At 34.4% G+C, this 12924-nt stretch overlaps 2 protein-coding genes across 2 annotated transcripts in view; one reads left to right on the top strand and one right to left on the bottom strand.

The window, feature by feature from the left end:
• Window positions 1-12924, top strand: part of LOC106668987 (midasin) — a 241911-nt gene that overhangs the window by 48033 nt on the left and 180954 nt on the right. The window lies entirely within an intron of this gene.
• Window positions 1-12924, bottom strand: part of LOC112127454 — a 107040-nt gene that overhangs the window by 15405 nt on the left and 78711 nt on the right. The window contains exon 5 of the mRNA XM_024228486.1: window positions 10706-10915. Within this exon, the coding sequence (XP_024084254.1) occupies window positions 10706-10915 (210 nt within the window). The remainder of the gene's footprint in view (window positions 1-10705; window positions 10916-12924) is intronic.

Below are 12924 nucleotides of genomic sequence, written 5' to 3'. Positions count from 1 at the left end.
AACAGCGAGAGAAAGCATCCTTATAAAAAATTATGTATCCGATATTTTATTATATACCTAAGCTAGTGCTGATTTAAAAAATTAAGATTTTAATGATATTAATAATTCTTTCATGTTTGTTTCAGGTATGTCTTTCGATTTCCAGATATTGTAAGTTAATTTTTTTCTCAGATATAATTAATATCAATTTAACATTATAATTTTACGAGTGTCGTTACGGGATTAATAAGAGGGGATGGGTCATCAACCAATTGTACTATCATTCCAAAGCATCTTTTCAAAGGGTGGAATAAGTGAAAGGCTGGATTGTATGGCGGCTAGAGTATCCCAGAACATTTTGTCCAATTTTTGGAGCGTTTGGTTCCCTGTGTGGGGTCGAACGTTGTCATGGTGCAAGATGACATTTCTGATGGGTCGTCTGCGCCTCTGTTTCGATAAGCGGTATTAACTTTTCCAGATGTGTCCAGCAATAAGCAGCTTTGATCATCCTCTGATAATGGCGAAAATTCATGAGGACTTGTTTAGTCTTAAAAAATTGCAGCGAGAACTTTGCTAGTTGGGATGTTTTGCCCCTTGACAGGTGACAAACTCAAAAAACAAAACTGAACTTTTTTCCCTTATCCCATACTCGCTATGTTCCGGTGGACTTAAGATCAAAAGTCACAATGTACTTCATGGGTTCTTGCACTGCGTTTCATTGATGAAGATGTGGAGTGGAGGGGTTCGTGCACAATTGCTGATACTCTGTTTTTTACTGTTTTGGAATTAAAAAATTCGGAAAATGAGACATTTTTAACAATTTTTTTTAATAGACGCAATGAGTTTATCAAAATGAATGTAAATGACCCTCGTATATTAGTAATCCGGTATAAGTTTGATTTGAAACAAAAAATTAAGTTCCTCCGTCGAGCTTTCGAGTTGTATATCAATATGATAACTTTAAAACAATATATCCAGATTTAATTTAAAAATTAACAAATATGCGCATATATTTAAAAAATTGAACCCTATAGCTTCAAGTAGATATGTAAATACATATATTACGAATTTAATTTTCAAGAGACCAAAACGATCAGTCCTTTCTATACCAGAAATACCAAATTAATTCGTTTATCCTGTACATTACACTCAGCCAATTAGTCTAAATTTGCTATAATAATTCAAATTGAATAATCATAAATTTAAGACCACAACAATTACAAGTTGCCCTATAAAAATAATTACAACATCGACAATTGGCACAACATATAAATATTATGGTGATAAAACAATTAATAGTTATGTAAATAGAAGTAAAAAAATTAGTTCGAATATTTTACAGTAAAAATGTTTATATATTTTTCTTCGTATAAGGGTTTTCATCCCTATTTGTATTAATTATTTATTTTTAATGGTGATATATTATTTTATTTGTGGTTGTGATTTAAGGAACAAATTTTCGTCCTAATTTGATTTTAGATTTTTTTAAAAGGGCAATATCAAATTTTTACTTTTGGACGTTTTGGGGTTTTTTATCCATTACTAGCAACTACTATATTTTACCGCAAGTAGCACAAAAAAAAAAAAAAAAAAAAAATATGTTCTGTTCTGTAAATGAGTGGCAATTGTAATAGTTGGAAAACATTGTATTGCTGAGGATGAAAGTAAACCGTACACCTCCAAGAATACAAAAGTTCATGATACCACGTCTTTATCATCCATTTGATTCTACTTCTGCCAATGTATTTGTCATAATACACAGCTTTTACGTTATCCCTAACCTTTTTTATTCTAAATCGAAACGAGACATGGTGGAACATACTGTTCGACATACAACTCCATCTTGCCTTCGAAAGGGCATTTCCCTGAGTTTAATAACGATGGGACGTGTTTCCGGACGAATAGGTGAGGGGAAATTTGATCAAAGAGTTTTTGGCGAAAAAGGCCCATTGTGGTACGGTTTATCTCAAATAAACAGGATCGAGGACTGCTAATGAAGACACCACTGGCGTGAAACAATAACCCCTGTTATTTTAGGATAGGCTAAAAGGGGTGATGGTCATAACAGTAAATTCACCCTTTATTTTGACCAATCGTTAATTTGGGAAATCCAACGATCCATACTACAACAAAACTTTACGCCTTTTGTCGACTTTATTGTTCAGTTTGTTGAATTTTTATGGTTTTATTTACCCACCCTGTGGTCGCATGGCATTTTTGCTATTTCAACCTTTATTAGATTGAAATATAGAATTTATTAACTTTACTGATTAGTTGATATTCAAACAACTATTGTTAATATGTTTTAAATTTATGTTAAGTTTATTGTAATTTCTTTTCCTAAAAATCGCAAATCCCGATAAATATGCTTAGTAACATATCGAATAAATAACTTTCTTTTAAATGTTTTTTATGTTATAGTGAAATTTTTTTGATAAGGGGATCACCGGTTTTTTCTCCCCCTGGAGGGGCGAAGGACCAGTCTACACTAGGCTAATGTCGAATCCCTTTTCTCATTTGAAAAAGTCTTTCTTTTTCCTCCAAGCATTGAAAAAATTCATCCATTTGAACGTTCGGAACAGAACTAATTCCTTAAATCACGCTGTCGTTTTTATCTCACTCCTTTATACTTTTGATCCTCGAAATTACAACACTGACCGAATGGTTAATAGTGGCCAACAGTAAGATAAACTGGATCACGGAGTCCTCAGTCACACGTGCTATGTGTTACTTTTGCAAATCGCCGGCTATAAATTCACTCCTTTCTGGACGGTTTGCCGTTATTTATCTCTGCTTGGAAATCTTGTCCCTGCGCTACAATCTTTTCACCGTAATCCCCTCTTTAAATATCATTCGTATGGAGCGGATTTGTTGGTTCATTTTCTTGTTACACAATATCTTAAGTTTATCGCACTTTTGTTAACACATTGGAAACAATTTCCTAAGCTATATCTTTACAAATTAATATACACACTTGATATTTGATAGTCCTGATTGGCACACTCGCTGTATGTTAACTATTTTAGTTTCGACTGTATTTAATATTTATTTAGAGTTCGTGAGTTGCAGTCTGGTGTGATATAGGTTTTTAAAAACATTTTCTTTATCGCACCAAGTTTGGATCGTTATTGAGATCATCTTTGGGGCCTGAGATTTATAAACATTGTTCAAATGTGAATATGAATTTATATAATCATGTTCATAATATAGAAATTTTAGGTTTAGTCAAAGTATTCGTACTCACGCAAAGTGTGTGTTTTCTATGTAGATGTGTCATTACTGTGTGTCGTGTTGAGAGTGCCAGTGAGATATTAATGGTTTTTGTTTTATAAGTAGGGATAAAAATCCATTTTTATATGAGGAGTAGGTTTCTTTGAGGTGAAAGGAGTCGACATGGAAAAATGTGTAATGGTTCGGCCTGATTATGCTTTCAGGACTATATAGACAGGGATAATTAAGGAAAGGAAGGACAAATTGTTGAAGATTTAGACTATGTATATTAATCCTTTAATTATTCTCAGTAGAATTAATCTCTGCACTCTTTGTAAGTTCCGAAGTTCTTGTATGAGTTTATGAGATTTCATCCATGTTGGATTGGAGGTGGTAGGGCTTCGTTCTTTTGCAAGAGAGCGACAGACAATTGGTGTCAACTAGATGGGGGTGGTTTCGGTGTTGTACTCGGGTTCTTTCTTGTTGCCCTCGTCCGTTATTGTGCGTTTCACTCGTAGGTCTTTAAAGGCATCTCACACTTTGTAACTCGCGTGATGATTCCCTCCGAAGTTTGCGCATATCGCTTGTTGTTCTACTTTTTCTGCAATTCCGGATTCAGGTTGCATTGCACTTAAACGTATATCAACTTGTGATTTTGTGATGGTATATACCATGAAAGTATGGCAAAACATTGACCATCTAGCCCAAAAACCCATCCAGGTTAATAGAAAAGTTTGTATTTTCCCTCTGTGTAGATATTAGTGATTAGGGCGAATTATATAGAACTCCCTGGATACTAAACCCGCAAGACGTGTGAGTGTGGCAGAAGTGTTGTTCTTGCACGCCGTTAGGACAGATGTGTTACCATACACTAATATTAATCAATCAAATTAGCTGGTGAATTATTTTATTACTCTTAATGTAATATAAAATAAATTTCAAGAAAACTTACACTTGTACAAATAGGAGTATAAATTAATACAAAAACAGGCCAAGTGGTCCTAAAATGGACTTATTGTGTGAAAATTGTTTTGTATGATTGCCCATCGTGCCCCGTTTTGTTTAAGCTTTGCATTGATTGGAACTGTTATCAGCGTACCTAGTTTAATAAATTTGCATCATGTCATCATGTCATTAAACATTGCATAAATGATTGAATGTCGAAAAAAAGGACTCTCCTATGCTAAAAACTTAGAAATAAAAACGTTTGTCACCAGGATTAATTGCTTTGTTCACAATTTAAAAATAAATATTCACTGTACTAAACAAAACAATATTTATATTGTAGTATATTTTTCGTGCCAGACTGTAGTAGTTGTTAAATTTAAGGTGTTGCAAAAAAAAAGTTGTGAAAATTGGGAGGATAAACGGCAGGGAATTGTGCTCAACAGATTTTTAAACACATAAAAATAATAAGGAGAGCGAACAGTCAGTATAAAATAAATGTACAAATATCCCTGGAGGTACGGAAACTGTTACAGAAAAACATATACACACACACTTACTCACATACATTCCCCCCCCCTCTCTCTCTCTTTCTCTGTTTATCTCTTGCCTCTCCTTCTCTCTCCATAGTCTCACACTAACACACTATAGAAGAAAATGTTTTAGAAATTTGTTCAATAAGGGGATGACGGAAAGAATAACATCGAAAATAGGATATACGTTAGTTTTTGTATCTTATATTTTTTTCTCAGAATTCATACAAACCAGAGCAAACTGTCAAACAGTTGATTGAAATAAATTTCCGTTCATAAAGAATATTTTATAAAAGGAAGTAATGGTACAAATGGAGAAGGTGGTCTGTGCGTGTTGTCTTGGTTGCGATATTTTAACTCGCGGGGGGGGGTATTCGTAAGTAGTAAAGTGCTGCTCTATGTTAAACGTGTTTTGTGTGTGTCTGAGTGTCCTGCAATTGTTGGGTGGAAGTGCCTCTTGACGTTTTACTTGTGAATGAGCTCAGCGCATCTGGCATTCTTACTTTTAACTAGGCCCTTCAGACAATGCTACTACAGGAGTTGAAAATTTGCAGAAGCGAAGGTGAATTACATATTCATAAAGGAATAGGGGGGCTGTTAATGCAAGAAAAGCCCTCGGCTCGTTTCAGCACGTAGTGTCGTCAATTTAAGACAAGGCTCATTTTAAAATAAGTTAGTCGATTTTAAATCACATTTTTTCTGTATGCAATATCAAATTTATTAAGTTTTATTGATTTATAATTTTTTTGATAATACAGTAAATCTGACTTTAACCCAGTATTGATTTTTCTCCAGAACCCAGATACAACCAAGTGAAAGACTTTGCCCGCCTAGAGCCTGCAAATAATCGTGTGGAAATCGGTTAAAATAATTCCATTTATTTCTGTGCTTTTGTTTTGCCGGTTTAAACGTAAAAATGTGAAGTTTTACTTAGCTGATTAAACCACTCCAATGGAAATCATAGTTTTTTCGCCGGTGAGAATGGAAGAGAAGACTCGAATCGGTCGGTCTTCACTGAATTTCTCGCAGTAATTTCTCAACCATTAGTCTAGTGCTTTCAATAGAAGTCGAACCTAACGTTTACTTTTCATTGGTAGGTTTTCTCATGCAAAGTAGGACGGATAAGGAGGAAATGGAGAAGAGCTTTTTAATTATTTCCAGCCGGTGCTTTAAAAAATTAATTATCTATGTGGATTTTTTTACACACAATAGAATATGCAATTGTTTATCAGGGATTGTATTCAAGTACTGAATTATCCCTGATTGAAGAATTTAATTTTAAAAGATAGAGCCGTTTTATACATAATATAACCCTCATTTGTACCTGCGAGTAATCTCGTTTCTTGAGTCCTCCAGTATGGGATTGCTTCGGTCCCGGCCTCCTTTCGATTTCTTGCCCTTCCAATTACACATGAAATTGAATAGGGAGGCTAGGAGGTCGATATGCGGTTAAGCGTTGTCGAGGACCATTAATATTTTCCCGACCCGGCGGGGTGTAATTCAAAAACCACAATGAGAGGACAATGAACGCCGACTTGGTTAATACTGAGCCGAGTGGAATACCGAAATCTTGAATACAGGCTGTAACGCAACCTTTCTGGATTAGTTTAGCCATACTTTGTGATAAATGAGCCAAAAGCGCGTAATTTTAATAATTTTTATTGCCTCTTTTTGGAATTCCATATGTCTCAAATGCCTGGCCCATCACTTAATCTTTCTTTAAAATGTGTTTCGAGGGGGAAACACCGATTCCCACTAGATTTGAATGTACTATTTCACGCGTTGATTAATACCCGTGAAGTTCGTCAATTGTTCAAAACCTTTTATGCGAATTCCGGGCTGGTATGTCAAATCTCTCTATTCTTCAATGAACAAACACGCCGAATTGTATGGACCGGCGTATCGGCTTGAAACAAAAAGAAAAAGTCAACTCAATGAGATAGATCGATCGTCAGATCTAAAACAATGGACCGTCGATTCGCGCGCAGTGCTTAGCAAATATTCCCTTCCTGTAAACAGCGTTGGCGGATCCCCTTGAAAATTGGTGTTTTGAAGGGCTGAACAAACAATGATGACTCGCCGCTTTAAACTGTTAATCGAAAATAGAAGAAAACAGTTAACTAATTCATCTTGGCTTAGGCAGCATTTTGATTGTTTATAAAACATAAAATCAAGTCCTTTAACGTGTCTATTGTACCATGAACAATAAGTGCAACTTGGTTTTTGTCGAGGCAACAACTGCTTCTAAAAAGGGCGGGTGCTTCATGCATATCTACGGGGACTTGACAACATTACTTTTCATAAAGGGACAAAGACTATGTTACCTTATTTTGGTAAAAGAAGCGGTTTTATCATTTCTTGTCAATAAAAAGATGTTCCGACTAGTATTAACATCGTACAAAGACTTCCACTGAACTGCTTTAAGTATGACGTCGGTGATAAAATCATTTATTTATAATTTTTTTTAAACGCGTTTTAATGCTTTTTTTATGCTGCTCAAGCTGATCTTAAGCTTTTAGTGGCTTTTATTATTAAAGGGGGCGGTTCGTTTGCGCTTTTGTAAAGTTTTCAATGAACTGAAAGTTGTGCGTTAAAATTAATTTCAGTCTTAATAACTCCACCTATCTTCCGTAAAAAATGGTGTTTTGAAGTTCATTTTTCAAAGTACCGAGTAATTTTATATAAATTCCAATTGAAGTATTAAACAAACAGTATTGTTCTTGTTGTGTTTGTGTTTTTTTAGGACTTAATCCTTAGGGGAGAAAGACGAACATATTCGTCTTGAAATTATTTCAAACCGCTTCAGATAATATCGTATGTGTTATGAATGAAATAACCGATATAGCCGCATTCGATATAATTATTCCGTTTTACAGCTCCCCTATTTATGACCGTTTGGGTTGGTGTTTTGGAGCTCCGCGGTTGTACGACAAAGCCCATTTTCTCGTATTGGCCGCACTATTGAAGACATAGCAATAAGTTATTTTACCGCCCAATCTTTAAATGTGCACTGCCTAATTAGTAATTTAGTGGTGTAACATATATGGAAAACTCTAAATTTAACATCCCCAGAACAGGAATTTCACGATAATCAAGAACTTAACAGTTTCACTGATAGATTGCATAGTATAAGCAAGTCGATTTATTATAAGCATAACATTTCAACGGAATGTTCTAAATAAGGTCAGATTGTGTGACTGACAGGCTGTTCAATCTGAATGCCCGTCAGCTTAAAAGTAAATGGGACATTCACTTTATTCAATTGCTCCCTGGATTTTTAAAACTATTGTAAATTTTACATCACTTGCTAGCAATGGAGTTTTTAAAGTAAGCCCTTTCATACAAGAAGGTTTAACGTCCAACAAACCAGTAGATGACAACCAACTTTACAATTACAAATTACCAATTAAAATTCAATGGGCTGTGCCGGGATTCGTACCCAGAATAGATAAATACTTTTATTTACAACAAAAGAAAAAAATAAATTTATAAGTACATAAAAGCATGGATTAAAATCGTCTGCCGGAGCTTGTTGATGTTATCATAAAAATAATATGGAATTTAAAAGAAATGTAAAAAAATTAATTAAAAAAGCTGGTAAGCATATAAAAAACAAAGCAAAACAAAGTTAAAAACACAATAATATGAAACAGAAAAATACAAATTAGTTGACTTAGAAAATCAAACTAGAGATGTAGTTTGTCCTATCAGTATTGATAATTAAATTCAAGTCAAATCTGTACTTCCAGGCATGGCATACGTATTCAATTAATCTGTACGGATCATGTACACCATTCAGATATTTAATTAAGGGATCCTTACTTAAAGCAAAATTCCTCAAATAAAGCTGACGTAATTCCCCCAGTATCGCGCATTCCGCTAGAAATTGAAAACCGGTTATTAAGGAGAAAATTGTTATTTTTCAAACTTTTGTAAAAATTGCATAAATTGCAAGCAATGGAGTTTTTTCCTTTTAAACATTACTTTTTTTTACCTTTTTCTACAAGAAGGCTTAATGTCTAACTATCCATTGTATAACAACAAACTTTACACTATCTTTTACTTATAATTACAAATTAAAATTCCAAGGCTGTAACGGGATATACCTTTACTGTGTTAAATTCGAAGACCCCATACAAGAAACATCACAAAAAGAAAGATCTCGCTTTCGTTGTGCTACTTTTGTACTATCCTAGTATTTAATGGTTTAAGCCTCACCGAATATATCAGATAAGTTAAATATCACGACGCTTTTATTTAAATTATGAGCAGGGGTGGTGTGCAATCCTCTTAAGTTGGTTCGTAATCCTAAATATGTTCGTCTAGTTATAATATTTACTTATATCTTTTAAGCTTGTTAATGAAAAAGTCTATTCTATTAAATATTGTTGTAATTTACATGATGCTCCGTTCTGCAACCTAATATGATGATATTTTTTTGTCGGATCTTAAAATTTAAAAAGTGCATTTAAATGTTGTTGTTTTTGTTTCTATGCTGCTCCATAGTACATCTATAATGCTGGTTTTACATTGGATGTACTTGAAATTCACAGCATCTTCGAATCCACCGACGTTGAAGGCTTAAATATTATTTCGTTTACTACTCCAATTTTTCAAGCTTACTGTAAAAAACATGCACATAATTAAATGTAATAATATTCTTTTCGTAATTATGCTTTATGCAGCGTAATTATGTTGGCTTTTCTTTTAAATCAAAATATTTGTAAGTCCGTTCAAATTCATAAGACTGGTTTTTATTCCAAGTTAATAGGCTAATTATCGGTATATATTCACAGAATGTAAATGCTATATTGTTTCCTTTGAAACGCAACTTTTATATTAGATTTACTTTTAAAAAAACCAAGAACATCTTTCAAACAAGGTGCTTTATAGGTCTCTCAGTATTATTTCCGTTTTTACAAGTCTTCATTCCTTAAAGCTATCTTGGTTTTATTTAATTGTTTTAGGTACTTTGTCGGAATAAATTCACACAATTTAAATGTAAATGTTTTTGTCATTATACAGCACAATGATGCTGTTTTCATAGTGACTTTACTCCATCTTACCAATAATTTTATTGTTCAATTTGTTGTAGTTTTTCTTGAATACTTTTTTGTTAGTATTTTTGTCATATTTAACATCTCGACAGATGGAATCCATGCTTAACTTTAGTAGCTTTATTGTTACTGTTCAAATAAATTGCTATTTTTAAAGAAACATTTGATAAATTATAAGGACTACTGCTACCTAAAGCCTACTTCATGCGTGTAGCTCTCGAACGATGTGTTACATGCTTACATTTCTTAGCATTTAGTTTAAATTAAATTATTATTATTTTGGGGATGGTTAATGAAAAAAAAAAAGAAATTATATCAACTATAAGCAAGACACTTCTTAAACCCTCTGCTTCATGCGTGTACTACCTCGACAGTTGGACCATCTGCTGAATTGAATTTATTTTCTTTCTGTTTGACAAAATAATCGTTCTATTAAACCCACATTCAAAGGACTTTTGACAGGTATAATCATGAAAAATCGAGGTGAACATTGTAGCAATTAAATTGGACAATTTATTCATCTATTGGATTTACTATTGTTATTTAATTGGTCGCATATTTAAACCAGCTAAGTGGAAGTTTCTTGATTTTTTTTCTGTAGAAGGAAAATTTTATTTGAGAAGATGCTTATAAACTTTTGTTTGATAACGATGTAATTATTCAAGAATATATTTGGAATGTTTATTTTTCTCTTTTCTATTTTAAAATGCCAAATTTGTCTACTTTTCGCGCTAGGAAGCTTTCTAGGTAATACTTCTACACAAAAGTCAAAACTGCTTACTATAATAATAAACAATCTCATTTGATATTTTGTAATTAAAATATAAAAAAAACTTAAACTTCTCAGAAATCATAAAGATAATAAAGCTTCTAAAACTGTCAACGGTGTCACTGTCAAATAGATTTTTGCAGCGTTGTCAAGATCGGGTTTGGCATGCATGGAACACGACAAATGAACACTCACAGATAACACTTGATTACCGCATTGTGTTTGTAGAGCGGGGGGGCAGGGGGTGGGGGCAAATTGGGGGCGGGTAAGGGCTCAGGGGGTGTTAGGCTTGTCACCCAGGCGCCGATAAGGACGCAGCAGCCGCAGCACAGCTCCAGGGCCGCCTGTCGCAACCCTTTGTGCAGCACCAGAAACAGGCTGGGGTTCACGAAGGCGTGCACGTACGCCACGTGAAGTGTGATCTGAAACAAAAGAAACCAACGGCTGTATAAACATGTTACATTAAAAAAAAAAGTGTTAGCCTTGATGAACGATAGGTTCACGAGTGTTCTATTAAGCCTTGTTGAAAATGTAAATCGGGAATTAAAGCCCTGCAGGAAATGTAAACACTGTCCCAGTTGGCCATTTGCATACAAGAAATTACCAGAGGGCCGCTTACTTATCACTGCTTGCTGAATCCGCCCCTTTTCCAAATAAGAAATTAAATTCGACCGTTACTCATTTGGCCCCTACACACAGCAGCTTTTTGAATATAAACATATCTCCGTTGACTGGGGGTTTGATCGAGTGTCCCCCGACCGAGGAATTTGGCCAATTTTGGACCAGTTCCAGACCGCTTCTGCCAGATCTTGATACCCTTACTTTAATATAAATCAACCGTAATAAATAGTTTTTTTAAAACGCTTTATTGTTAATGTTAGTTTGTTTTTATGTACTTTACTTGCACTTTTATGACTTTTGATAACATGTTAAGTCTGTCCCGCCATAATACACATATATCTAACAGACTGTAAAACACTATCGTCAACACGGACCCATAGATGTATAATGTGGAAAGTTTAGGGACCGACAAACGCTTAGGTCAACCTCGGCCCTCTGAGGGTTTGTATTCCTTTTGCTGGTCTTTCATGTTTTCAACTGCAGCCTTTTGAGCATGTCGATTTGTTATTGATTTTCTCGTTTTGTGTTGAAATGTTAGACTCTCATTTGTACCTCAGGTAGTCAAGAAGAGAATACTCACAAAACATATTTCATATATATNATAATTCCTATATAAAAAGAAAATCATTTTATTCGAAGTATTTACCTTCGTTTTCTAAACATTTTTTCCACCGCGTAACCAACTTTTTATCCCGGAACTGGAGAATTCTGAACTTTGAAATGAAACAAAAGCTGAAAACGCTTTTTGGTCTTGAACATCATTTTCAAAAATTTTTCCTTTGACGAAGTTGTCTAAATTCCTAAATAGGTAAAAATCTGTTAATGACAAGTCTGGAGAATAAGGCTGATGGAGAACTTCGCAGCCAAGCTCTTTCAATTTGGCCTGGCGTTGTCGGGGTGGAGTATAAGACCTTTCCGATTTACCAATGCAGGTTGTTTTTTTGAGTTATTTTTTATGCATTTCGTCAATTTCCTTGCAATACGATGCACAGGTAATGGTCTGACCTTTAGGCAAAGAGGAGTAGTGAATAATTCCAGTCATGGACCACCATCAATTTTTATGTGTGTTAATTTGGCTTTGGCATGTTTCCTAGTCTTTCGACGATGGTTAACCATTGCCCTGACCGTCGCTGGTTGTCATCTGCAATCCAATTTTCATCGCAGAGATTATTCTTTCAAAAAAAGGCTCGGTTTTTGCCTGGCGAAACGCATGTCTCAAGGCTCTTTAACTGATGTCGCTCAGTGTGCTCATGAGGGCTCATAGATGAAGCTTTTTGACTTTTCCTTTGTTCCTTAATTGTCTTGACACAGCACTTGCATTTCGTTGTGCTGCGAGTCTTCTGACTGTTTGATAGTCGTTTTCTACCACCTGAACACTGGGGGTTGAACCCGCTTCATTCTCGCTAATAATTTATTTTTACTTCACAGACGTCAGAAACCCCATATTCCTCGTGCGGGGTTAGACCCGTATATAATCCGGTATTATTGTTACTTTAGTCGCTTTTTAATTAAAAAAATTAAAAAATATAATACCTCAATATTATAATTACAAAAGATCATGGATAAGGCGAATTAGAAAGGAAGAAAACCACTCAGTTCCTTCGTCAAGCTTTCAATGAATATATCACCATTATCAGGATTTTAAAATTATTTCTGAATTTAATTATTAATGATTAAAACGGTTAACACCTACTTACACTATTCGAAATTATTCCTTCAAACATAAAAAATTATGAGTTTTGCTTAGTAGAGTGGACGATATCTAAGACCCGTCCATTCTACATTACAATTGTTTTCTTATCACATAAAG

Source organism: Cimex lectularius, unplaced genomic scaffold (assembly GCF_000648675.2).
Source record: "Cimex lectularius strain Harlan isolate CLEC.00 unplaced genomic scaffold, Clec_2.1 scaffold257, whole genome shotgun sequence".
In the NCBI taxonomy this organism is placed as follows: domain Eukaryota; kingdom Metazoa; phylum Arthropoda; class Insecta; order Hemiptera; family Cimicidae; genus Cimex; species Cimex lectularius.
Note: the sequence above shows the minus strand (reverse complement) of the source record. Positions and strands in the feature narration are given on the sequence as shown.